Consider the following 16,797-nt stretch of genomic DNA (forward strand, 5'->3'; position numbering starts at 1 on the left):
CAGGAGTAAAGCCTTGAGATGGCAAGAGACTGAACGAGTGTCTCTGTGGCCTCTTGTGAGAGTCAAATCCATCATATGTTGTGAAGGAAAACCTGCATAACTGGGTCAGGTTTGAAACATGAGTTTAGAACAACAATTGGTTGTCCAAAGTTATTCCCAGGCTACGAGCAGCTTCAGATGGTGACATCAGGATGTTCTCGAAAGACACAGTGAGGTCATGTGAGGATTAGCAGTTCTACGCACATAATCTCAGTTTTGCTTGGGGTTTGAAACACACACCCTGAACTGCTCCACTCCCGTCACACAAACACACCCTGAACCACCTGAATTCAGTCCTTCACTCACACACACACACTCTCTCTCTCTCTCCCTCTCTCTCTCTCTCTCTCCCTCTCTCACACACACACACACACACACACACAGACACACTCTCTCTCTCTCCCTCTCTCTCTCTCTCACACACACACACCTAGCAGCAGCTTCAAGGCAATGTGATATTAACGTAGAAACAATGGGGGGGGGGGGGGGTGCAGAACTCAATCTCTGTGCACCCACCTCATCTGTACTCTTACTGTGTCCGTCTGCGTCAGGGATTGGATGTGTGTGAATGACTATATAGGTATGTGCATGTCTTCTGGGGTGTGTGTGTGTGTGTGTGTGTGTGTGTGTGTGTGTGTGAGCTCTGTGCTGAACAGTTTGATAGGCTGCGAATGCTTTTATGCATTTCAAACAGAGGCAGGCATGGAGTTCTGGAGATACATGTCTGTCTGTCTGTCTGTCTCTCCCTCTCTCCTCTCTCTCTCTCTCTCTCTCTCTCTCTCTCTCTCTCTCTCTCTCTCTCTCTCTCTCTCTCTCTCTCTCTCTCTCTTCCCAGCATGCAAATAGGCAGCATGTTTTGACACGCACTTTAAAAGCTTGGCCTGGTAACCCCTGGCAACCCCACCCCCACCCCAACGCAAATGAGATTTGTGGAGGCTCCACCACTGTCTGCTCTGCATCCTGATTGGCTCCACCACTGTCTGCTCTGCATCCTGATTGGCTCCCGGATTCCCACAGCACTCCTCACCTCTTCACCGTCTTCACGAAGCAACCGCTCACCTCTGTCACTTAAGATAAAGATTTAACTGCACTCCTATTTAAATGTTTTTAATGTTCACTTTTCACAGAGCCTGGTCTAATTATTCTTCAAGAAAAGCCCTTGTATTTTATCAATTCTACCAGAAAAAACAACTCTAACATGTTTTTATGGTTGTTGCCAATTAATGTGTCTCACCTCATGGACAGAAATATTCCTTTCCTTTAAGATTCTGTGTTGATACACTATTCAGGATGTGAGACCTCGTTGAGTCTAGAAGTGCAGTCCTACGTTTGAGCTGGTTAAAGGAGGGTGAACAGCGTGGAGATGTTTGGAGAAGGATGTCTGATACAGCTCCAGTTCCACCATGGCTCCTCCTCTTCCTGTCTGCCCGCAGGCCATTGGACCCTGCCCCACCCTACCTGCCATTTGACACGACTGAGGGTCATCACTGCTGGGATTTATAGTTCACTACTGGCAACAAAAGATGGAGCTTAATAAAGGAGCTCTCTGTTCAAAATTTGGGAGGAAGAAGCGATTAATAGCAACCCAGGTAAACACCACCCAGACTAGTCTTAGCAACCTAGGCTAACACTAGCCATGCTAACACTACGCAGGCCAAATCCACTAACTCAGGCTGAATTCAGCAACCCTGTCTATATCACCCAGTATAAATTCAACAACCCAGGCTTCAAATATCGGTTGTTACTCTTGTGTCAAAGAACCGGTAACCCTGTATCTGCAGTCTTTAGATACCATGCTTTCCTTAGCATTGAACCATTTTTACCAAGACTTTTTAAAAGGTTTTTTTTGCCATTCTTACTCACGTGATGGTGTCAATCATGTCCAGGCCCATCTCCACACAGCAGTGAGCGTGGTCAGTCTTGGGCTGCGTCAGACCCGACACGCAGTAGTAGCAGTCTCCCAGGATCTTAATGCGTCTGCAGTGATTCTCCTGTTGATGGAAGGCAGATGAGGCATTATGGAAGCACCAGGGTTCTCACAGGCGTTCACAGCTGAGAAACCTCCATGTTCTCAATCTCAGCAGTACCCCGTTGTTCATAGAAGTTTGTGTCTAAGTGAGGTGAGATCCCCAGACGCACCAGTGGCCTGACTGATGTGTACTGGTTTGTATTTAAGTGATTCACGTCAAAGCTACTCACAAGTCAGTATTGCCTGGCTGTAAGTTCCTTGATGAAATTAAACAAATAATAAAGGTCAGAAATATTGTATGACCACAGACATGCAGTCAGAACACAGGTGAACGTAAAACACACAGCTCTGCACTAATGATAGTCTAAGCTGTGAATTTTGAGGCGTGTTTGTGTGTGTGTGTGTGTGTGTGTGTGTGAGAGAGAGAATATGTGTGCATGTTTGCCATGTTTTTAATTATTTTATTGTTCCTGTTGATTTGTTTTTAGTTTAATCTAAACACAGGACCAGCGTGTTTTAAGTCTATATCACTTGTCTATCTATATATATTTGGTTTGTCCATTTGCTTTTTAAATATCCAGTACCTACTTGTAATATGAATCTAAACTGTACAACAGCGATCCAGGAGCATGAGGCTAAAGGCGTGTGAACACGCTAAAGGCGTGTGAACAGGCTAAAGGTGTAATCATGGGATCTAACAGACCGTGGCAGCTGCCTTTCCAGGCCCTTCCACATGGCCACAGGAATGACATTCTACACGTCACATTCAACACTGACACACAGGGAAATGAAGACAGGTGCCATAGACAGACGTGACGTCTCCAACACTGGATACTGACCTCAGATCAGCAAAGCCTGCTGACTAGGTGCAATCCAACTGCCTGAAGACTTCATTAATTATATAAACATGATCTCAAAAAATTTTTTCTTGAATTGAATATCCAACTCCCCATTTGTATAGCAGTCCTTCCAAATAAGGGACACAAAAAATATGTATTTTTTTATTATTTATTGAACAAAAGTGTCATTTCAAAACTGAAAATATGCTAAGTGCAGTAGTATGTGAACTCTTCGTTAGTAGCTTGTGGCACTAAACATCTTCTGTAACCAGAAACGAGTGTCTCACATCAGGCCTGAGGATCATTACGATTTTTGCCCACTCCTCCTCGCAGAACTCCACCAGGTGATGGAGGTTGGAGGCCCATCTGGCATGTACCACCAGCTTCAGATCTTGCCACACTCTTTCTATGGGATAGAGGTCCAGACTTGACAGGCCCAATCCAGAGTGTGTATCTTCTTTCTCCTAAGCCATTCCTTGGTAATTTTGCTGGAATGCTTTGGGTCATTGTCTTGTTGCATAATCCATTTCCTGGCTGATGACAGGAGTTTCTGGTCAAGAATTTGTTGATAGGCCTGGGAGTTGATGGTTTCCTGGAGAATATGGAGTCATTCAGGTCTGGAGGCAGAAACGTAGGCCCAGACCTTCACATTTCCACCACTATATTTCAATTTTGGGAGGTTCTTTCTTTATATGCAGTGTGGAGTTTTCTCCAAACTTTGTTGTTACCATATAATTCAATTTTGGATTAATCTATCCAGATAATGGACTTCCAGACAGCCTCTGGTTTGTCCAAGTGCTTTCTGGCAACGTTTAAAAGGGCAACTGTGTTCTTTCTTGAGAGCAGAGTCTTCCATCTAGCATCTCCCCCATGTTTATTGATTTTTTTTGCTTGATTGTAGATGTATGTACGTTTATCCCAGATACAACCAAGGGAGGTCTGCAGCTCTCTGGAGGTGATGTGTGCTTTGGCCTTGTGACGGGGCAGGTGTTGCACAATCAGGAAGTGGACACACTTGTGGAGGGGACTGGATTTTAAACAAACAGGTTTTACTTTTGAACTTGACAGTGAACACACGAACAGTACAAGCACGACAAGGCATGATAAAACTAAGTAAAGTAACAGGGTAAACAGGAAACAAGAATACACACAGTACTAACACGGAAACAACCAGCTAACCTTTAGACGTAAAGACTATACTACAGACCCGACCAGCAACCTGACATAACCAAACACTAAAAACTTAGATAACTAACTACACAAACAGACATCTACAGACACAAGAAATCATAAGCAAAACAGGAATAAAGAACGTAAAATGAACACCAGATTAACCGAAACACTTTAAACGATTAACTCACTCAATCAACGTAACTTTTGCTTTCACAATTAGTTTCACTATAACATGCACAATCACCATCACCTTACAATAACCCATGAAGACTGAACACCAACAACTTAAATACCAGAACTGATTACAATCAAGACACAGTTGAAGGGGAAGAAACACAGAGCATGACATGACTAAAAAGTGATACATGATTGACAGGGGGGTGGGGCCAAACATGACACACCTTTACTTGAATTATCATTTCTTATTCTTCTTGGTGTTCATTTTGATGGCCGTCCATTTCTAAGTAGAGTTGCTGTGATCCTGAGTGCTCCTCATTTTCCAATGATTCGTCTTACAGTGGATGGATGGAGCTGGAATCTTATGGAGATGGTCTTGTTTCACCAGACTGATGGACTCTCACCACCTTCTTCCTGGTGTTGAATGTCTCCTTTCTTCTGTTGATCTGTGTGCTTTACGCCTTGGCACGGTTTGGTTGGTTTCTTCTCCCATTTAATCAGTGTAGCTCAAATCTTTTCCCAAGAATATTTTGATTGGTCTGCTTAACTGATTACTTGAGCACTCTCAAGGACTCATCTGAGTCTTTTACCTAATTGACTTTACCAGTGCAGCTGTGGTTCACGTACTTTTGCACATGCTCTGATTCATCGTTTCATGTAGTCTGCTGGCAACTCACACAGTTCCCTCAAAACATGTAAATTGAAATGAACTAGGCATTTCATATACAAAAACTGGTGATAAAATAAGGGAATCATGGTAAACCAACAGAAAAATCTAAACTACAAAACAAGGAGTTCACAAACATTTAAGCAGCGATGTATATTGTACATACATACATATATACAGAGGATTCAAGGTAGCAATTGCAGTGCACTTAGGTAAGATATGTAGAGATATTTAAAATTGTAGTATAGTACACAAAGTTTTTAGAGAAACAGGAGTCCTTCATCAACTGTTCTTGCACATATGACTGTTGGACCGACCACATGTGTTTGACTAATCTGATTGTCACTGGTGTTGACACTGGTTAGACTTAGACAATCTTTATTGCCATTCATTGTACACGGGTGTACGCAGAACGAAATTTTGGCTCGCACAGTGTACAACGTAATTTTGGATATATAAAAAAAAATAAAATAAAATATATCAACAGATTTCCAGCAACCAGGGTTGAGATGAGATTGCAAAAATGTGACAGATGGCATTACAGGATTTACCAAAATACGTGGTGAGAGTGATAAGAGTGTACAATATAGAGATATAGAGTGTGCAGCTGGGATACTGAATATAGAAGTGATACTTCTTAAGATATACTGGTATTGACTATATGACTGTAGTGTTGACTATACGATTGTGTGTTTGACTACTCTGGTGTTGACTATATGACTGTGTGTTTGACTACTCTGGTGTTGACTATATGACTGTGTGTTTGACTACTCTGGTGTTGACTATATGACTGTGTGTTTGACTACTGTGGTGTTGACTATACGATTGTGTGTTTGACTACTCTGGTGTTGACTATATGACTGTGTGTTTGACTACTCTGGTGTTGACTATATGACTGTGTGTTTGACTACTCTGGTGTTGACTATATGACTGTGTGTTTGACTACTCTGGTGTTGACTATATGACTGTGTGTTTGACTACTGTGGTGTTGACTATACGATTGTGTGTTTGACTACTCTGGTGTTGACTATATGACTGTGTGTTTGACTACTGTGGTGTTGACTATACGATTGTGTGTTTGACTACTGTGGTGTTGACTATACGATTGTGTGTTTGACTACTCTGGTGTTGACTATATGACTGTGTGTTTGACTACTCTGGTGTTGACTATACAATTGTGTGTTTGACTACTCTGGTGTTGACTATACGATTGTGTGTTTGACTACTCTGGTGTTGACTATATGACTGTGTGTTTGACTACTCTGGTGTTGACTATATGTGTGTTTGACTACTCTGGTGTTGACTATATGACTGTGTTTGACTACTCTGGTGTTGACTATATGACTGTGTTTGACTACTCTGGTGTTGACTATATGACTGTGTTTGACTACTCCCATGTTTCTCCATTTCAGTTGTTTTGACCTGGTTCTGACCTTTGCCTGTTCTTCAACTACAAGTTCAAATTGCCTATTGTATAATCAACCTGTTAATATTGTCTGTAAGCATCTGACTCATTTGATCACATTACAGTTTCCTTAAATGTATCCTGAATGGATTAGACTGGCCTAGGTCTGAACCTGAGCCTACCCCTGAAAGACTTGGGAAAGTGAACACCTAGCAACTAAGCAAACTAAGCAGCCAAAGAGGAAGTCCACAAACAAACAAACAACGGGCCTGCATGTCCGGAGACAAGCAGGCAGCCATCCAGAGACGTTCTGAACGCTCCAGCAGACCACAGCAGGAGCATCAGGCTTCAGTCTCCATGACGCTGTGCTGGTCCAGGACACTCCTCTAAGACCGGAGAGACTCGAGGGTAGGCACAGAGACAGACAGACATACAGAGACACAGACAGATGGGCTGAGGGATATAGACAGCGGGACATGGAGAGACACGGAGACACAGACAGAGGTATAGAGCAACAGAGGAGAGAGATAGATGTACAGAAAGTCACAGAGAGACACAGACAACAAGACATGGAGAGACAGAGAGAGACATGGAGAGACTTATTTTGTAATTGTTGTTCTTATTTTGTTTCTTATGTATTGTATTGCATTTGTATTTGTAATACTGTTGCAAATTACAGTCATGCCAATAAAGCTTCTTGAATCTGAATCTGACATGAAGAGACAAAGATAGGGAGAGACACAGACATGGAGACATGCAGAGAGACATGGAGAGACACAGAGATAGGGAGAGACTCACAGAGAGACATGGAGAGACACAGAGATGGGGAGAGACTCACAGAGAGACATGGAGAGACACAGAGATAGGGAGAGACTCACAGAGAGACATGGAGAGACACAGAGATAGGGAGAGACTCACAGAGAGACATGGAGAGACACAGAGATAGGGAGAGACTCACAGAGAGACATGGAGAGACACGGACTTGGAGAGACAGAGAATTGTGAAGAGACTCAAAGAAATGAAGATAGATACATGCAGAGACACAGAGGGGCAAGGAGAGAGTGAACACTTGGTCTGACCCCACGGGGGTACCTGAAGGGTATACGGAGTAGATACAGATCTGACCAACCGGACACTGATGCTGGACTCCACTCACTGTGGTCTCAGCATGCCCGGGGTGCCCTAGTCCTAATCTAATCTAATCTACAGTCCTGAATGCAAATGCAAACATGATCAGGATTATCTGCGTCATGTGACTCGGCGTGACTTGTGCAGCTATATTTAAACACACACAAACACAACACACGCACATCCATCACATACACACAAACACACGTTTAAATGTAAATTCCTCAGTAAAATAGTGGAATGCTATGTAGAATACAGGTGAGCACGTAGAGTTAGAACAGCCAGTCTGAAGTTCGCTCAGGTGCTGCTGATTACACCTGTAACATGGAAAAATGCTGACATGGCAAATTAAAAGAAGTAACAGCATTTCATCAGATTCCCTTCATGATTCAGAAATATTTTTGTCTGTAAATAAATGGCAAACTGCTCCCTTTAGCAGTGCGGAACCACCAAGTGACTCTTTGAAGTGCTTTAGTAGGTCTAGTCCCACAAAGTCACACCAAACTGGAAATGCTAATTGACACCAAATAAGACAAGTTAAAAACAATCTTACAGCTGCAGATCACACTATCACACACCTAATTAAAAACCATACCTGTCCCTCAGTCAGCATTCAACAAACATGACATCTCCATTAGAGATGAGACATAACAGCAAAAGCATGTTATATTGGTGTAGTTAGAAAGAAAACATTTCAAATAAGTAATTCTTTTTTACATACACTCACAGATACACACACACACACACAGTCTGGATTTATTCATATATTAGCATTATACTTCAGCCCTGTGTTATTAGTACATAGTATCACGAGCGTATTCTCATGAGCATAACGAGCATATTCTCATGAGCGTAACATGAGCCTATTCATATGAGTGCATTCTCATGAGCATAACATGAGTGTATTCTCATGAGAGTAACATCAGCATATTCTCATGAGCATAACGAGTGTATTCTCATGAGAGTAACATGAGTGTATTCTCATGAGCATAACATGAGCATATTTTCATCAGAGTAACATGAGAGTATTCTCATGAAAGTAACATGAGCGTATTCTCATGAGAGTAACATGAGCGTATTCTCATGAGAGTAACATGAGCGTATTCTTATGAGAATAACATGAGCGTATTCTCATGAGCGTATTCTCATGAGAGTAACTTGAGCGTATTCTCATGAGAGTAACATGAGCATATTCTCATGAGAGTAACATAAGCGTATTTTCATGAGAGTAACATGAGCGTATTTTCATGAGAGTAACATGAGCGTATTTTCATGAGAGTAACATAAGCGTATTCTTATGAGAGTAACATGAGCGTATTCTCATGAGCATATTCTCATGAGAGTAACATGAGCGTATTCTCATGAGAGTAACATGAGCGTATTCTCATGAGAGTAACATGAGCGTATTCCCATGAGCGTATTCTCATGAGAGTAACATGAGCGTATTCTCATGAGAGTAACATGAGCGTATTCTCATGAGAGTAACATGAGCGTATTCTCATGAGCGTATTCTCATGAGAGTAACATGAGCGTATTCTCATGAGAGTAACATGAGCGTATTCTCATGAGGGAGGCACTGGTTTTGGAACCCTGCAGCACTGTTCAGGAACAGAGGAACCTCCGTCTGGCTGTCCTACCAACCCTGTCAGAGCATGACATCTCCATCCGGCCGTCCCCACGACTCAGTCACAGCACACTCACGAGCCCAGAGTGTAATTAATGAGAAATGCATCTGCATGTGGTCTGAGTCTTTCAATGTAAAGTATTTTTAGTTCATCCAATACGTCATTTAACATCAAATTACTGAAGTATGCTAAGAACCTCCAACAGGTACAGGCTCAGTAGGCTAAATAGGTGTAGTCCCTGTGGTCCAATTTACAGGACGTGTTTAGATACTAAAAGCAGGGCAGTGCAGAGAGAAAGAGAGAGAAAGAGAGAGAGACTGAGAAACCTATAATCGTTATAAAAATAGCAGGATAAAGATGTAGGCTTGTGCAGAACTACCAGCATCGATGTGGGTGGATGTATGGGTGGATGTATGGGTGGATGTATGTGTGGATGTACAGTTGTGATCAAATTTATTCAACCCCCACTGAAATAAAGTGTTTTGGCCAGTTTGACATTGATTTTGATCATTTCAGTCATCTTATTTACAATTATATCAAAGAGGCACTTATAAATTAGACAAACATAACATAATATTTATGATGGAATAACCACAAATGTCTTTACTGTGCTCACATCATTATCAGTTTTATTCAACCCCCTAGTGACATTATTTTTTAGTACTTAGTACAACATCCTTTTCCAGTTATGACAGCTTTCAAGCGTGAAACAGAGCTTGACACAAGTGTCTTGCAGCTACCTATGGGTATCTTAGCCCATTCTTCATGGGCAAAAGCCTCCAGTTCAGTCACATTCTTAGGCTTGCGCACTGCAACTGCCTTCTTTAGGTCCCACCAGAGGTTCTCAATTGGATTTAAGTCTGGTGATTGCGATGGCCACTCTAGAATGTTCCAGCCTTTCATGTTCAACCATGCTCTAGTGGACTTGGATGTGTGCTTCGGATCATTGTCCTGTTGGAAGGTCCAACGTCTCCCAAGCCGCAGGTTTGTGACTGACTCCATCACATTTTCCTCCAAGATCTCCTGGTACTGAAGGGAATTCATGGTACCCTGCACACGTTGAAGCTTTCCTGTACCATTAGAAGCAAAACAGCCCCAAAGCATAATTGACCCCCCGCCATGCTTCACAGTAGGCAAGGTGTTCTTTTGTTCATAAGCCTGGTTCTTCCTTCTCCAAACATAGCGCTGGTCCATTGTCCCAAACAGTTCTAATTTAGTTTCATCTGACCACAGTACACTGTTCCAAAACCTTTGTGGCTTGTCCACATGACTTTTGGCATACTGCAGTCGACTTTTCTTGTTCTTTGGAGTCAGCAAGGGGGTGCGTCTGGGCGTTCTGGCATGGAGGTCTTCGTTATGCAGTGCGCGCCTTATTGTCTGAGCTGAAACTTCAGTGCCCACATCTGACAGGTCTTTTTTCAGTTCCTTAGCAGTCACGCGGGGATTTTTCTCCACATTACGCTTCAGGTAGCGCACAGCAGTCGCGGTCAGGATCTTCTTTCTGCCACGACCAGGTAACGTTTCCACTGTGCCCTTTAACTTGAACTTGCGAATGATACTTCCGATAGTGTCTCTTGGAATATTTAACAACTTCGCAATCTTTTTATATCCATTGCCATTCTTGTGAAGAGCAATAACCTCTTCTCTTGTCTTCTGGGACCATTCTCTTGCCTTCACCATGCTTGGAAACACACCAGTAGATGTCTAGAAGGAGCTGAGTATCACAGTCCTTTTAAATCTGCCTAATTGGTGCTTATCATGCTTGATTGCTGCTCGTTGACATCCACAGATGTTTTCAATACCTGATGGAAAACACTGGAATGAACCTCTGTTCTTAGGAGTGGTAGTCGTAAAGGGGTTGAATAATTGTGTCAATGAAGAAATCACAAAATGGCCATTTAATACTTTATGACAAAAAAAATTGATGCTATCTTAGTTGCATTTAGTTCTTTAACAAGTCCTTGTAAGATTTTCATTATGAACACAATTACAAATGTGCACTGAATTCCATAAAACCCTTCGCAGCATTGGGGGTTGAATAAATTTGATCACAACTGTATGGGTGGATGTATGTGTGGATGTATGTGTGGATGTATTGGTGGATGTATGGGTGGATGTATGTGTGGATGTATGTGTGGATGGATGGGTGGATGTATGGGTGGATGTATTGGTGGATGTATGGGTGGATATATGGGTGGATGTATGTTTGGATGTATGGGTGGATGTATGTGTGGATGTATGGGTGGATGTATGGGTGGATGTATGTGTGGATGTATTGGTGGATGGATGGGTGGATGTATGTGTGGATGTATTGGTGGATGTATGTGTGGATGTATGGGTGGATGTATGGGTGGATGTATGTGTGGATGTATTGGTGGATGTATGGGTGGATGTATGTGTGGATGTATGTGTGGATGGATGGGTGGATGTATGAGTGGATGTATTGGTGGATGTATGGGTGGATATATGGGTGGATGTATGTTTGGATGTATGGGTGGATGTATGTGTGGATGTATGGATGGATGTATGGGTGGATGTATGTGTGGATGTATTGGTGGATGGATGGGTGGATGTATGTGTGGATGTATTGGTGGATGTATGGGTGGATGTATGGGTGGATGTATTGGTGGATGTATGTGTGGATATATGGGTGGATGTATGGGTGGATGTATGTGTGGATGTATGGGTGGATGTATGGGTGGATGTATGTGTGGATGTATGGGTGGATGTATTGGTAGATGTATGGGTGAATGTATGTGTGGATGTATGTGTGGATGGATGGGTGGATGTATGGGTGGATGTATTGGTGGATGTATGTGTGGATATATGGGTGGATGTATGGGTGGATGTATGTGTGGATGTATGGGTGGATGTATTGGTAGATGTATTGGAAGATGTATGGGTGGATGTATGGGTGGATGTATGTGTGGATGTATTGGTGGATGGATGGGTGAATGTATGTGTGGATGTATGGGTGGATGTATGTGTGGATGTATGGGTGGATGTATGTGTGGATGTATGGGTGGATGTATGTGTGGATGTATGTGTGGATGTATGGGTGGATGTGTGGGTGGATGTATGGGTGGATGTATGTGTGGATGTATTGGTGGATGGATGGGTGAATGTATGTGTGGATGTATGGGTGGATGTATGTGTGGATGTATTGGTGGATGGATGGGTGAATGTATGGGTGGATGTATGTGTGGATGTATTGGTGGATGTATGTGTGGATGTGTGGGTGGATGTATGTGTGGATGTATGGGTGGATGTATGGGTGGATGAATTGGTGGATGTATGTGTGGATGTATGGGTGGATGTATGGGTGGGTGGATGTACGGGTGGATGTATGTGTGGATGTATGGGTGGATGTATTGGTGGATGTATGTGTGGATGTATGTGTGGATGTACGGGTGGATGTATGTGTGGATGTATGGGTGGATGTACGGGTGGATGTATGTGTGGATGTATGTGTGGATGTATGGGTGGATGTATGGGTGGATGTTTTGGTGGGTGGATGTACGGGTGGATGTACGTGTGGATGTATGGGTGGATGTATGGGTGGATGTATGTGTGGATGTATGGGTGGGTGGATGTATGGGTGGATGTATGGGTGGATGTATTGGTAGATGTATTGGTGGGTGGATGTACGGGTGGATGTACGGGTGGATGTATGTGTGGATGTATGGGTGGGTGGATGTATGGGTGGATGTATGGGTGGATGTATGTGTGGATGTATGGGTGGATGTATGGGTGGATGTATGTGTGGATGTATTGGTAGATGTATTGGTGGATGTATGGGTGGATGTATGGGTGGATGTATGTGTGGATGTATGGGTGGATGTATTGGTGCATGTATGGGTGGATGTATGGGTGGGTGGATGTACGGGTGGATGTACGTGTGGATGTATGGGTGGATGTATGGGTGGATGTATGTGTGGATGTATGGGTGGATGTATTGGTGGATGTATGGGTGGATGTATGGGTGGGTGGATGTACGGGTGGATGTACGGGTGTATGTACGTGTGGATGGATGGATGGATAAAATTTTAATAGACAGTAAAATCAAAATGTTTTGTTTAATCAAATAAGAATAAAAAACAAGATGGTAGGATGAGAAATGTAGTAAAATAAACACACAAGTCTGTCTGATATTAACAGTAGGAAGAGATAAATCAGCAGAGGCAGACAGAGAACATTTACCCTGAGAAAATATTAGTACAGAGGGAAGTGAAGATATAACAGGAGGAAGTCATCAATGAGAAAGAGAGAGAGAGTGAGAGAGAGAGAGAGAGAGAGAGAGAGATAATATTAGAAAGAGTAGTAAGTGGAAAGATGTGAAGGAGCAAGAGAGAGTGTGTGAGTGAGAGAGTGTTAGAGTGTGAGAGTGTGTGAATGAGGAGGAGAGTGTGTGAGTGTGTGAGTGAGTAGGAGAGTGTGTGAGTGAGTAGGAGAGTGAGTGAGTGTGTGAGTGAGTAGGAGAGTGTGTGAGTAGGAGAGTGAGTGAGAAGGAGAGTGTGTGAGTAAGTAGGAGAGTGTGTGAGTGAGTAAGAGAGTGAGTGAGAAGGAAAGTGTGTGAGAAGGAGAGTGTGTGAGTGAGTAGGAGAGTGTGTGAGTGTGTGAATGAGGAGGAGAGTGTGTGAGTGAGTAGGAGAGTGTGAGTGAGTAGGAGAGTGTGTGAGTGAGTAGGAGAGCGAGTGAGAAGGAGAGTGTGTGAGAAGGAGAGTGTGTGAGTGAGTAGGAGAGTGTGTGAGTGTGTGAATGAGGAGGAGAGTGTGTGAGTGAGTAGGAGAGTGTGTGAGTGAGTAGGAGAGTGTGTGAGTGAGTAGGAGAGTGTGTGAGTGAGGAGGACAGTGTGTGAGTGAGTAGGAGAGTGTGTGAGTGAGTAGGAGAGTGTGTGAGTGAGTAGGAGAGTGGGCTTCACTTGGCCTGGATGGAGATGTGATGAGGAGGACAGAGAGGAGCTCTGAGGAGGAGAACGTGTTCCTGGCCCACATCCCCACACCTGAGCCACTGAGCCCACTGGACACACACCCGCACACAAACGTGTGTACATGCATACACACACCATTACACACCCACCCACCCACACACACACACACACACACACACACACACACACACACACACACACACACACACACACACACACCATTACACACCCACACACATACACACACACACACACACACACACACACACACACACACACACACATACACACACCATTACACACACACACACACACACACACACACACACACACACACACACACATTGCCACTCTCTTCCCTGTCATGTGGGAGCTATGTAGTCAGTGGCCAAGCGACGGATGTCCGTGCAGCCCCAGGCTGGGGGGGGGGGGGGGGGGGGGGGGGGGGCTTCAGAGAGGCTCTGACAGGCAAACAAGCAAACAAGTAGCTGGCTTCCTGTGGGCGGCACTCTGAACCGTATCATCACAGGGCTCGTGCACCTCCAGGGTGCTTCACGCACTTGTGATTGTTGGGAGGCTGATATGAGCTGTTGAAGAACTGAACAGGAACACTAATATTTCACAGCTCAGAACTCCTGGGCAATTTGTACATGCCTAAAAGTTAGTTAGATTAGTTTTGCTTCCTTCTCCAAGCAAACAAATCCTTTTAATGGATCTTGTCTGTGTATGCTTTTATACTGACCTCAGATCAGATTTCTTGTTTTAAAGGTAAACATCTACTGAGCTCTAAAGAAGAGGATACCAGTGTACTTGCGTAAATAAAGCTTCATGAACCACTAGCAGGCTAAACACATGCAGATCAGACCGCAGCACTGTGAGCTGGCTCCCTCCTGACCTGGGGTCAGCTTCCTCACACTGTCACCTGCACACAGTAAACCCCTGTAAAGTTCTGTAAACCCCTGTAAAGTCACATAAACCCCTGTAAACCCCTGTAAAGTCCTGTAAACCCATGTAAAGTTCTGTAAACCCCTGCTCTGCCGTGCCCACTGAAGGAGGACTGTGCGAATGCATATACCAGAATGAGCTTAAGTGTCTCAACTCAAATATGTCTTACTGCAACTCAAATTGCTGCAACTCAAATGTTCAGTGACATCAGGGGCTCGATCGCAACACATTTGCATACAGCCCATCAATTTTTTACATCACTGTTGTTAATTCATGACATCAGTGCAGAGGTACTGGGGAGTTGCAGACTGGCACCAGATTTATGTCCACTTACACTCTCACTGCTGATTGTCATGTCGTGTGACCTCATAACAAGCCCCTCCCCCACTTGATCCTCTCACTCCTGACTGGCTCGTTGTGTGACATCATCAGAAGCCCCTCCCCCTCCTCCGACACCTGCTTGCCAGTATTGATGCACACTTTTTTTAATGGTTCCCTGCACTTTTATGGATTTCTTCCAACAGGATAAACAATTTCTTCCATTTGAAATATCTAACACACATGTGAGAAAGACAGAAAGCCACATTAAGCATTTAAACAACCTGACATGAAGCAACAGTTCCACAAACCAACCTGTAGAAACGGTTACACAAACTGACCTAGGAATAGTTATTATACCCACTCGCTTCCCTGCTAGATCAAGCTTGTGTATTTTTGCTGCTGTTGGAGTTTCCTAATAGATATCAGCTCCACGTTATCGTGAATTTAGTGGTACCAACCATCACGTGTCTCAATAATCTGTCTGTAGAGTGTGTCTCTAGAGCCTCTAGAGTTATTTAATCTTGAGAATGAAGATGGTGAAGAAGGAGACGAAAAAGAAACTGGCCGTCCTGCAGATTAAAGGATTTCAGCACTACGTCTAAATGTGTCATGATGCACAGATTACATTCACATAAGATGTGTGTGTTTATGGGGAGAGCGTGTGTGTGCGTGCCTGTGTGTGCATGTGCGTGTGCATGTGCGTGTGCATGTGCGTGTGCATGTGCATGTGTATGCACATGCATTACCAGAAGACAGGACTGCAATTTGAAAGAAAATGAGGAACCCAAGCCCGCTAGGCTCCAATAAGCTTGACCTTCATTTTGAAATAAATAATTGTCCCCAATCATTGATTGATTAATTAAGGAAAAGCCTCGGACCTCCTAATCATTCCTGTACAGCAGATCGTGAAGAGCTGTGCGGACTAGGAGCTGTGGATCGGGCCTTATCTCCCTCTGCTCCGGAGAGGTCGTCTGAGGGCAACATCTCATTTCATGCAGATTAAGAAAGCTATTGCATCAAATCTGCTGCAGAATCGACTCTCCTCAATGCCAGTGACATGGACTGAGGAGCATTTCCACGCCGGGGGGAACCTTGGAGAGGTGATGAGATCACCATCATCTCAGGAACAGTCCTCCACTACACACTAGACCTCCACAACCACAACGATGGAGCGACAGAGAAGATGAACTTCGCTGAGCGAAGAATCATTTTCCTTTTATTTTATTCCTCTTATAATGGAAGCTAAATCCAGCAACGCAAGACCTAAAAATAAATATCATTTTCCACAGATGTTTTACAAAGAATTCAAGAGATTCTCCTTAAAGTTAACATGCCTGTTGTCTCTAAAATAGGTTCCTTAGAAGGCCAGGATTATTAATCAAACCTCAGTACTGGGACGGATTAAGGAACTTTCCCCATTCGTCCCACAAGGAGTTTTGTAGAATCATGTAATCATATTAAATATGCACTTCCTGGGGTAGCACACTAATCCAATTCACAGGCTCTAGATGGCCAGCAGGAAGCGTTACAGAGCTGATTCAGTTAGTGCACGGACAGGCCTTCATCTCTCCCCACTCTC

General features: G+C 43.6%; 1 protein-coding gene across 3 annotated transcripts in view; it reads right to left on the minus strand.

Moving 5' to 3' along the window:
* The window catches only part of adcy1b (adenylate cyclase 1b), a 68,628-nt gene that overhangs the window by 26,957 nt on the left and 24,874 nt on the right, over positions 1-16,797 (minus strand). For all 3 annotated transcript variants that reach the window (XM_076973000.1, XM_076972999.1, XM_076973001.1), the window contains exon 5: positions 1,903-2,030. In XM_076973000.1, coding sequence (XP_076829115.1) covers positions 1,903-2,030 — 128 coding nt within the window. The remainder of the gene's footprint in view (positions 1-1,902; positions 2,031-16,797) is intronic.

This window comes from Brachyhypopomus gauderio, chromosome 14 (genome assembly GCF_052324685.1).
Source record: "Brachyhypopomus gauderio isolate BG-103 chromosome 14, BGAUD_0.2, whole genome shotgun sequence".
In the NCBI taxonomy this organism is placed as follows: Eukaryota; Metazoa; Chordata; class Actinopteri; order Gymnotiformes; family Hypopomidae; genus Brachyhypopomus; species Brachyhypopomus gauderio.